The 11,496-nt window shown below is 52.1% G+C and overlaps 1 protein-coding gene across 1 annotated transcript; it reads left to right on the forward strand.

Annotated features, from left to right (window-relative positions):
• The first annotated feature begins 2,505 nt into the window (after positions 1-2,505).
• Positions 2,506-4,448, forward strand: LOC124646449 (protein GRAVITROPIC IN THE LIGHT 1). The gene has a single exon (XM_047186559.1). It carries the CDS (start codon positions 2,757-2,759, stop codon positions 4,122-4,124), a length of 1,368 nt encoding a protein of 455 aa, XP_047042515.1. The 5' UTR covers positions 2,506-2,756; the 3' UTR covers positions 4,125-4,448.
• The last annotated feature ends 7,048 nt before the right edge of the window (positions 4,449-11,496 follow it).

The raw sequence follows: 11,496 nt of genomic DNA on the forward strand, positions 1-11,496 counted from the left end.
CGGGGGTATTTATAGGCCACGCGCGGAGATTCGGGATTCGGATCCAACGGTGGAAACGGAACGGTCGCACCGTTGGATGAATGACACGTGTCTTAGGTCAAGTGCGGTAAAACGACGTGGAGGTAACTTAACCATGTACTCCCGAAATTTCCGGCTAAAGATTTGCATCTGCGAAAATTTAGCGCGGGAAAAAAGGAGGTTTTGCGCGGGAAAAGCGGAATCTCCGTTGCGATACCTAATCTGAAGACGAAGGATTTCCGAGTGAATGAACCCGGAATCAAGTAAAAGTTTTGAAGCTCTTCAAGATTCTCTTCGGATCCAAGCTAAATGAAGTCGGAGGAATGATGAATCTCGGAGAACTTCGGGGGCTACTGTTGTGGGTATACTTTATGGGTATATCAACGGCATGGCCTAGATCCGGCAAGCCCGGGTGGCCCATAGATGGTGGTGAGGCATGTGGCCCATCGGGCGGCCCGATTGCTTGTAGATCCTGAAGGATGAATTCCAGCCTAGGAACAGGAAGCCGGATCTCAACCGACCTACGAAGGAGGCCGGATCCGTGACGGCCCATGAAGTATCCGGATCCAGCACGTACTTAGAGGAAGGCGGATCCTTGACGTACACGGCAAGACATTGTACCGTAGTTAGGCAACTTGTATTCCGGCTAGGACTCTCCATGTAAACCCTAGATCCGTGCGCCTTTATAAGCCGGATCCCGGGAGCCCTAGAGGCACAACCACAACTCATTGTAACAACGCGAAAGCGCCCAGATAATTCTAGACAAGCAGCAGTAGGCCCTGTCATCGTGCAGGTGTTCCGAAGCTGGGTAACTCGCGTACCACCGTCCCGTGTGCACTCCGCCCTATGGCCCCTACTTCTTCTCCCCCTCGTGAGGATCCCTCCTCCGAGGTACCGTCGATTAGGCAACGACACCTACTCATCATTGAATCTGTTAGTGATGTTATCCAACATCTCTAGTGATAGCACATGCTCATGCGTAGAGGATCACACCAATAAGCTTCCAGTGCGAGCTAGAAAAACCAAACTAGTGGATCTTGCATGATAAAGCCATATGATAGCTAGAGTCAAAATCATATGAGAAATTTGTTTGAAGAAGGATGAGAATATCGATTCATCGCCTAGGATGCACACAACAACTCTGTAGCACTGCCCTACCCCCCCCCCCCCACAAGCCGATCTAGCCTTGTACTAGATTCGAGGGCATCACCCCCTCCTCATTGACTATTGGTGGCCCCTCCGCCCCTTGTCGTGTCGCTGGAATGCCTTGCTACAATTGTATGCCCCCTTGATATGTCAATTGGTGAGCATACTTATGATATGTCGATACTATGGAGGTGATCATGTGCAACACTTGTTTGTGGCAGCGGTTCATTGTTCGAGGGATAATACATCTTCTCGCAACTAGATGAGTCTAGTTGAGGGGACCGTCTCACGACTTCATCAACCTCGTCATTGACAACTTCCACTGTAGATCGATCTATGATGATATGATCCATTACCTCCCCTCTATACGCGTTCCCCAACATTGTTCCCCGACAAAACCAGCAAACCACAAACCGGTCTAGTCTAGTACCAAATGCGAGGGCATCTCCCTCCCTTGTTGAGTACCGGTGGCCCTTCCTATCCTTCACAGTGTGCCTGAAATGCCTTGCTAGAAGTGTATGCTATAGGGAGGTTACAATTCAACACTATGAAGATATGCTCAGAACAACCACCATGAGAGATCACTCACCACTATTTAGGTACCAAATCTTCACCGTCGGTGAAGCGTACCGACCTTAGACCCTAACATACCTCTACAACGAGAAAGGAAGAAAGCATGATATTGAAAGTGCTAGGGTTCGGCCCCCTTGATGTGTTTATTGGTGGGTGTACCTTTCTTACGAAGATAATGTAGTACTTGGTTATTCTTTCGTCATAGTAGCGCTCACGGAGCTTGTATAGATTTTGGAGAGATTGTACATTATCCATATTGTTTTCTGATAACAATGCTAGGAAAGAAATGTCAAGCTTACATGTCCGAAACATTTTTTTAAAGAAAATTTCACTTGGAGAAGTTTATTTTTCACATGGATCAGTATTAGTGCCCGTAGGGTTTTGGAAAATACCAGCAGTATCAAAGATCATACTAGCAGTAATTGAGATCTTAGCAAGGAAAATACCAGCCGACGAATCTTGTAGAGAATCAGGAGAGATTGTACGATACCCACATTGTTTTACGATAACAAGGCATGGAAAAAAATGTCAAGCTTACATGACCAAAACATTTTTGGAAAGCAAATTTCACATGGAGCAAGTATTAGCGCCGGTAGGGTTTTGGAAAATACTACTATCAGTATCAAGATCAAGGTAGTAATTGAGATCTTAGCAAATCAAAGGTTAGTACCATTAGTAAACTATAACTAACAATGACTATGCTCCTTGGTTTCTTAAAGACAAGTAGTACAAAATCACAAGCTCCATCACGAGCGTAGAAGCATCTTTTGCAACAAACACCCACCCTCCTACTGTAGAACCGAGCCAAGGAATTCCTACTCGAGTCTCGACGGAGACAAGCTTGCTCCTTTTTCCTCTCCAGATCCCCCACCTCCGCTCCATTCCATTCCACCGCCCCCACCATTCCTCTCACTTCTCACTCGCCCACCGCGTCCCCCGCCCCGCAAATCCGCAATTCGCACGGCTGATCCCGCCGCCGGCCACATTTGGGGGCCGCCGTGCCCGCGAATCGCGCAGCCATGCTCCAGAAGTTCGCGCTCGCGTTCAAGACCAAGACCATCGAGTTCTTCGCCGAGGAGGACGAGGAGGACGAGTACGCTGCGCCGGGGGAGGGCGGCGTCCTCGCTGGCCAGCGGGTGTTCGTGCTCAAACGCGACCCGCACAACCCTAGCCCTGCCGGCGGGGAGCGGGAGAACGGGTCGGCGTCCGGGGAAGAGGCCGCCGCCGCCGCCGCCGCGGCGCTCGCGACCGTCTCCTCCTTCCAGGCGGCGTACCTGCACCTGCAGGCGGCGCACACGCCGTTCCTGCCGGAGGCGGCGGCGGCCGCCGACGCCCTCGCGGTCTCGCACCTCCGGCGCCTGTCCGAGCTGAAGCGGCTGGCGTCGGGGGGCGCGCCGGCGGACGACGGGTCCCTCGCGCTCACGGCCCACCTCGAGGACCAGGTCCGCGAGAACCAGGCGCTGCTGCGGTCCTTCGACGCCGTGGTGAACCGCCTCCAGGCCGCGCTGGACGCCAAGGACGCCGCGGCCGCCTCCCTGCGCTGGGAGCACGCCGCGCTGGCGGACGGCAACGCGCGCCTCGCCGGCCGCCTCGACCGCGCCCTCGCGCCGCAGCCGGGCGCCGGCGGCGGCGACGCCCTGGGCGCCATGCTCTCCGCCAGCGTCTTCGATTCCGTCCTGCGCGACGCGCTCCGCGTCGCGCACCGCTTCACCCGCGCGCTCGCGGACCTCCTCAGGTGCGCCGGATGGGACCTGGCGGACGCCGCGGCGGCCGCCTACCCCGGGATTGCCTACTCCAAGCAAGGCCACTGCCGCTACGCGCTCCTCTCCCGCGTCTGCCTGTCCATGTTCGACGGATTCGACTCCTACCAATTCGGTGGCAGAACTGATGCTTCAGCCCTTGAAGGAATCGAGCTCGCTATCCGTAGGAATGAATCATTGCAGCAATTCATCGAGCACTCTGATGCAGACCCCATGGAGCTCATGAGCTCAAGCCCAGACTGCCAGTTCGCCCAATTCTGTGATCGGAAGTACAAGCAGCTCATCCATCCAGGCTTGGAGTCCTCCTTGTTTGGGAATTCAGACTGCGGGGCGTTGCCGGTGATGGCTACTGTCGGTCCACTCTACGAGATGTTCATCACAATGGCAAGCTCAATATGGACGCTCCACAGACTGGCGTGGGCGTATGACCCTGCAGTCGGCATATTCCAGGTGAGCCGGGGTGCCGAGTACTCGTCGGTGTACATGGAGAGCATCGTGCGGCCGAAGGCGTTTTCGGCGAGCAAAGAGGTCGGGAAGACGGTGCGGCCCAAGGTCGGGTTCACGGTGGTGCCCGGCTTCCGGCTCGGCGGGACGGTGATCCAATGTAGGGTGTACCTTGAGTCCTAGACTCCATGGAGGTTTGGGAAACAAAAGGTATTATAGATTCAACTGAAATGAAACAGTATAGTCAAAAGAAACTGTACATTTGTGAAACAAAGGGAGGTTTGTGTAAAGGCAACCAAAGATCGGCATGCCTAAGATAACCTCTCAGAATCAAAGTTGCTGCTCATGAGGAGTAGAAAGAAAGCTATTTATCTTTTTTGTGTTCTAGTTTTGGGCTGTGTAGAAGTGAGTGTTCGTGATGTTGTAGTGTTGTACAGAGGTCCTGAGATTCAGAGAGTTTGTGGTCTAACACTGTCAAAGAGTACTTATATAATCTTGGGTAATTTATGGGGTATGTAGTTGGATTTTTTTTTTAATTTGTAAATGTATATCCATGGCGTAAATCTCTGGCTTGGTTCAGTGAAATCACTGGTCAGTCTTACTTCATCCTGTCTTGTGTGAATGCTGCCCTGGCATTATTCACAGCTTGTTCAGCATCTTGTGTCATGGCAAGAGTGCATGTTAGCTTGCACTTCAGTGCATGCTTAATCAATGATGGTGTGCTTAAGTTAGTTGGGATCCATGATTCAGGTAGTTGACAGGCTTTCCGCCTTGAGGACATCTTCTCGTTCGCTGATGAGGAAATTTGTCAACTTACTCCCATAATCCATCTGCTGGCATTCAGAGCTAGTAGCTCTCTCCTGTCTCTTCTCTTCTCCATTGATAAATCTCTGGGTAAGTTCAGTAAAATCATCAGTCAGTTATTTTTGTGTGTTTAAGATAAACTCTGAGAATCGAAGTTCCTACTCAATGAGGAGTAGAAAGAAAGCTATTTATCTTTTTTGTGTTCTAGTTTTGGGTTGTGTAGAAGGGAGTGTTCATGATTTTGTGGTGTTGGACAAAGGTCGTGAGATCCAGAGAGGTGTGTTCTAACACTGTCAAAGAGTTACTGCTGTTACTTTTCTAATCTCCTGTAGCTTATCGGCCTGTAGTTCGATTCGATTGTGTAAATGTATATCTATGATTTTCTCTTCCCGGATCTCTAGCTTGGTTCAGTACAATCAAAGGTCAGTTTACTGCATCCTGCTTTCTGTGAATGTTGCCCTGCCATCGCTCACACCTCTTTCAGCATCTTGAGTCATGATGGCAAGAGTTGATCCTAGTTTGCAACTGCTGTTCACTATCTTTCTGTTCAGTACATGCTTGATTAAGGAACGTGTGCTTAAGTTAGTTGGGATCCATCCATGATTCAGTAGAGTAGTTGACACACTTTCTGCCTTCGGCACATCTTCTCGTTTGCTCATGGGGAAATTTGTCAACTTACTCCAATCATCCAGAGCTAGTATAGCAGTCCATCATCTTTTCAGCTGAAAACATTTCGTGCTCGTGCAGCTAAGCGGCATTAAGTCGCCACTTATGATTCCGGACGGGTCAATAGGATCTACAGACCAAACTCCAGGTTGTCACCTACGGCGGCGAGCAGTGACCACTTCCTTCTTCTTGAGAGTGGGGCTGGCTGGAATAGTATGTTCGTTGCTTCGGGTTTAGTCTAGGAGCTGGCAGCGGTGGAAGAAGCAGCCGGGCGCGTGCACTGATTCTCTCCGGCTGCACTTTTTTTCTGAAGGTGTTTTGACCTCGCAATGCAATGATAAAGGAAGAGATGATGGGTTCCTGATTCTTATCGTGCTTCCTTGCCAGGTTACAGCGCGGCCACGGCTTCTTCCTTCAGCATTCAGCAAGCTCAGTTCAGTTGCTGCTTTGCTCGGGCGAGTATATTCTGGTCGTCTGCCTGTGCCTGCCAGCCAGAGGGGCACTCGCTTGTGGGTGTGGCTGTGGCAGTCTGGCAAGGCACTCCGGCGTGCAGCCGTTGGGAGAACTTGTACTCCGGCGTGTCGGTAGGGCTGTGGCCTCTGGGTCCTCATCAAATGCAATACAGTAGCAATGCAGCATTAGAGCATCTCCAACAGACGCGCTAAAAGCCCAGCGCGGCAAAAAAACCGCCGATCTACCGCGCGCGGGCGCTGCCGCGCTGCTCCAGCGGAGGCGGGAAAAAGGCGCGCGCCCTAAAAAATTTGCCGCCCGCGCGCTTTCGCGCTATCCCGCGCGGGAAACTTGCCGCGTGCGCTATAAACACGCCACGCGCGAACGCCCAACTGTCTCCCTCCTCCACGCGTCTGTCTCACTCCTCGCCTCTCTCCCTCCCGCGCCGCTCCACCTCCGGCCGCTCCGCCTCCAACCGCGCCGCCTCCGCGAGATGCCTCCGCGCCGCCGCCCCTCCTCCGGTTACCACGGTGTCCGGGGGCGGCCGAGTGGCCGGTTCGACGCGGAAATCCGCTCCGGCGAGGAGCGGATCCGCCTCGGCACATTCGACACCGCGCACGAGGCGGCGGACGATGAACTTCCACGACGTCTTCACGCGGGAGCAAGCGGAGATGCTGGCGCCGCCGCCGCCGATGGTCACGCGTGAACAGCAGCGCCGCCATCGGGAGCTGGATCACGCCTCCTCATCGCCGAGCGCGACGAGGCGCTGCGCCTCGAATGGGCGCGCCAATTCCCGGAGGACGTCGCCGCCACGGAGGCCTTCTACGCGCAGAAGGAGGAGGAGAAGGCGGCGATGAAAGCGAAGAAAAAGACGAGCCGCGAGAAGCGCCGCGCCGAGTCCGCGGCGAGGAAGAAGGCGAGGGCCGAGGCAGCGGCGAGGAGGAAGGAGGAGAAGAAGAACGGCGCAGGGCCGTCGACCATCGTCCTCTCCTTCTCCTCCTCCTCCTCCTCCTCCTCCTCCTCCTCCTCCTCCTCCGACTTCCAGTGGACGACGACGTCGACACCGGTGTCGGACACGACACTGAGCAGCTCCGACTTCGACTGGGAGGAGTAGTTTATTTAGTATTTTCGTTTAAATGTCGCATTGTATCGCGCACTTTTAAAATATATTCGTATTTTCGATCATATTTGCTTAGTTTGTTTGATGAATTAAATAAAAAACGGTCGGATTTAGCAGTTTGTGACCCGCGCGCTGCAAAATAGAGCCTCTGCCGGAGGTGCGTTTTTCGCACACCAACGCGCGCTGCAAAATACAGCCTCTACCGGAGGCAAATTCGCTATACCGCGCGCCAGCGGTATATAGCGCGACCAATCGCCGGTATAGCGCGCTGCGATTTAGCGCGTCTGTTGGAGATACTCTTACGCGTACCATTCCTGTGCGTCGCATCCCGTGAACGGATCTGCTTGCGCCACGCTCCTGGGGAACTTGGTTCCTTCCAAGATCTAGGTAAACGAGTGCAATGTATAATTATGATATCTTAAGAGTGTCACCTACACGTAGCACAAACGACTCCTGGGCCGCTCACGCGAGGGCGGCTCCGGAGGCCACCCACCACCCCAAGAGCACCCGATCCCGATCTCCCACACCGGCCGCTGCCGCTGCCGATGCTGGCGTTGCGGCCACGCCTTGCTGTCGAAGGGCGGCGGGCAGGGATGGCGCGGCCCGTCGGGCTGCCTTCGCGTGGGGGGCTTGACATCGGGGTGGCGCAGGTGGAGTCGAGGCGGCGGGACGGCGGCGCTGGCCGGTGGGCGGCGCTTGCTGGCGCGCGGCAGGAGGCGTGGAGGAGACAGTGTTGGGCGCGCGCGGTGGTGGGCTGGCGGCGGCGGATGGCAGCGCTCGCGTGCAGTCCTGCCTCTCGGTACCACGCCCGAGCGCTCGATCCGGGGACGACCTGGATCCCGATCCGGGCCAGCACGGGTCATCCCGTTCCATCCGTTAGCCGGAAGCCGGCCGGCGGTGAGGGGGCTGCTGGCTCGGCCAAATAATGGCGGTTGTCCTAGGGTTCCAAATCACGCCAAGATGAAGATCTGCCTGTTGCGAGTTCCCGTTGATCTGGCTAGAGTGTCGTGTTCCGGAAGGCGCCGTCGGCGAACTCCATTGGGTGATTCATACCCGGAGATTGCTGGATCGAGTGGAATTCGGTCGTGCGCACCCATGTTTTTACTCTGGCCGTTTGGTTACAGAGGGAGCGTTTCGAAGCTCTGCTGGCGGTTATTATCATGGAGCACGTTTTCGTTCCGTGGTGCTGGCGGAGAATGACATGGAAGTCGAGATCTGTGGTCTTGCAATGGTGACTCGAGTCTTGGTGATGAGGAGGAATTGGCTTCGTGATCGGTGTCTTTGGAGCAACGGCATGCGAGTGGGGGCAACTGCACAGGAGAAGTTCAAAATTTTACCTTTCAGGGTGAAAATCCAAGGTCTGGCCTTAATTGGTTGTGCCTGGCAATGTCCTTGTTGAAAGCATTGTTTTGAGAGTGAAGATTTTCTTCAGGGTGAAAACCTAAGATCTATGATCGGGCGACTGACAGCCGCTAGTGCACTCGTTACCTTCTTGGAGGCGTCGCTTTTGGAGAAGCTGAACTTCTGGTGCTGTCTTGGTGGTGTTAGTGCTGATGTTTTACATGATTAGATCATTGTAGCGGGACTTTTCTTTTTTGGTATTTCTTTTTTCTTTTTTGGTTGTGTGCATCCGTAATGTCGCTAGGGCAGTACGTTGTTGCAGAGGCTGGGTGTAATTGGTATCTCTGATATTAATATATACTCTTTGTCGAAAAAAACACGTAGCACAAACGATCAGTCTCTCTCACCGTATATTATGATGCCTAGTTAGTAAAGAAAAAATTAAAAATAATTTACTATACATCCTGTTTTATTATCATATATCTAGATTAGGTGGTGGGTTTAAGTCGTTAAGATAAGAAGTACTGTATCTTACAACCATTGCACATGCCCTAATATGCGACTATGGAGTTGTCGTCTCCAGGATTCTGAAGCTAATGTCCGCTTCAGATTCCGGCTGCCGTTGTTGGATAATTAGGCACAATTTCCATGATTAATTCCAGAATATTAAGCATGACGACAGTAACTACTAACATGTGAAACTCGAACATACTAGATGTAGTGATCAACATGAACAGTAGCATAGCAAACAGTACAACATCCATCGCTAAACAGATCGAGATATGTCGCACGTACCGATCGGGTGGAGGTGACGGTGGAGGTGTAGCGGATGATGTCGCAGCAGTGAACGTTGTTGATGACAACGTTGTTGATGACGGGGACGACGGGTCGAAGTAGACGGCGTTGTAGACGACGGTAGGCAGCACCGCCCGACTTGGACGGAAGGCGACCCGTGATGGAGAGCTTGAGCAAGTCGCGCGAGCGCTTCCCAAAAACCCAATCCGCCCTCTCCCGCACAGGATCGCAAGGACGAGCGGTTCCGGAGACCTGCTCTCCCGTTCGCCGATGCACGTCGGCGCGCGGGATGGAGTAGGCTACGATGGCGGCGCAAGCGAGAGAGGTGAAAACCCTAACTCGTGTATTAGATGTATTTCGCGGTAGCCGGGCAGGAGATTATATAGGCTCGGGAAACCCTAGGCAACGTGGGCCACGCCCACGTCGCACGAACGTTTCGAGTCGGCTACGATAGCCCACGATCCGGGAGCGACCCGAACCGACTAAGCTGCGACGCGTCCGTCTAGGACTCTGTTCGTTTTCCTGAGCTGCAAAAAGTAAGGAAAGTCTCGGCTCGAGGCTCAATCCACTCACCACGAGCGCGGCGCGCGTCGTGACGTGACGTGACGTGTCGAGTCGAGACGAGACGAGCGAGCGAGGAGGAGGAGGAGCGCGCGTGTAGCACTCCTATTCTCACTCACTTACTAGTGGTGGAACAACCCACCTTATAAGGTGGTCTAACTTCCTCCCAACTTTCCATGTGGGACTAAACTTCCCACCTCTTGCCACTCCCTAGTGAGCTGCCACCAACTTGGGCTCAAACTCACAAGGCTGCCACTATGTGGGCTTTGAGATTTATAGGAAAAACTGAAATCTAATTTGGGCCACTAAAAATGGGCCCAATATTTCAACAATCCCCCACCAGATCTCAAATCCCCATTTAGAGATTTACCAATACTCGTTGCTTGTTTATATACCAGGTGTTTCAAGTGAGACCGTTAAGTTGAACTTCCGCCTAGAACCTTAAGCTACATCCATTCACACTTGAACAATGGACTAAGCCTTGAATTGCAAGTTTTGCGTGAACATGGTTTCACTCAAAGTCATGACCAGTACATGGCTGCCAGTAGCCTACCCCGCGGGTGAAGCATATGCGTCATACTTCGTGGTCTCTTCATGAGTTTACTAGAGATCACCCAAATCTCATAGATTGCGACGTTTAACAATCGGACTCATATAGGTGTGTTATTTCAAGAATGCTCTGTAGGACAGCATCTTTGCTAAAATAGCCAACATAAACACATTAAGGCTTGTTGCCAACCTGCCTTACAACAATCGAGAGTTGTGAATCTTCACATAGAGAGGGTTACATAATAATCTCCTCAATTAAACCACTAGTTTGTTCTTCCCGTGTCCTAATTCACGGGATCTCCGATCACAAAGGTTGGGTTACCACTATGGCGTAACATCAACGGGTCTCAAACTCATCTCCTCGATGCACTTTCTATCACATTACGTGATAGTCCCTTTGTAAAGGGATCTGCCGAGTTTTTGTACTGTTTGAATATATGTAACAGTTATTACTCCGGAGTTTCGCAATTTCTCGACAGACTTCAAACGTCTCTTGACGTGTCTTGATGACTTCGCGTTATCCTTAGAATTGTTCACTTTGACAATTACGGCTTGATTGTCACAATTCAAAAGGATTGCCGGAACAGGTTTTTCAACCACGAGCAAGTCCATCAAGAGCTCACGCAACCATTCTGATTCAACAGTGGTTGTGTCTAAAGCAGTAAGTTCTGCTTCCATAGTAGACCTCGTCAATATGGTTTGCTTACAAGATCTCCATGACACTGCGCCACCTCCAAAGGTAAATACATACCCACTTGTGGCGTACAGATCAGCTACATCTGAGATCCAATTCGAATCACTATATCCTTCAAGCACAACTGGGTGCCCCGAATAATGAATCCCATAACTCATTGTACCACATAGGTAGCGCATGACCCTATCAAGTGCATGCCAATGATCAGCACTCGGGTTTGACATGAACCTACTCAACTTGCTAACAGCAAAAGAGATGTCGGGTCTAGTCGCGCTCGCTAAGTACATGAGTGAGCCAACGATCTGAGAATATCTCAATTGATCTATGGCAATCCTCCGGTTCTTGCGTAGTGTCACACTGGGATCATAAGGTGTTGAAGAAGGCTTGCTATCAATATAGCCGAATCGGCTCAAGATCTTCTCAACATAATGGGATTGCGTTAGAGTAATCCCACTCTCGTTCTTAATCAGCTTGATATTCGAATCACATCGCCTTCTCCCGGATCTTTCATATCAAAGCTCTTTGACAAGAAAGACTTGACCTCGTGTATTACTTTCATGTTTGTACCAAAGATC

This window comes from Lolium rigidum, chromosome 4 (genome assembly GCF_022539505.1).
Source record: "Lolium rigidum isolate FL_2022 chromosome 4, APGP_CSIRO_Lrig_0.1, whole genome shotgun sequence".
Classification (NCBI taxonomy): domain Eukaryota; kingdom Viridiplantae; phylum Streptophyta; class Magnoliopsida; order Poales; family Poaceae; genus Lolium; species Lolium rigidum.

Coding starts and splice junctions, on each gene's coding strand:
- LOC124646449 (XM_047186559.1), top strand. CDS start 2,757: ATGCTCCAGAAGTTCGCGCTCGCGTTCAAGACCAAGACCATCGAGTTC.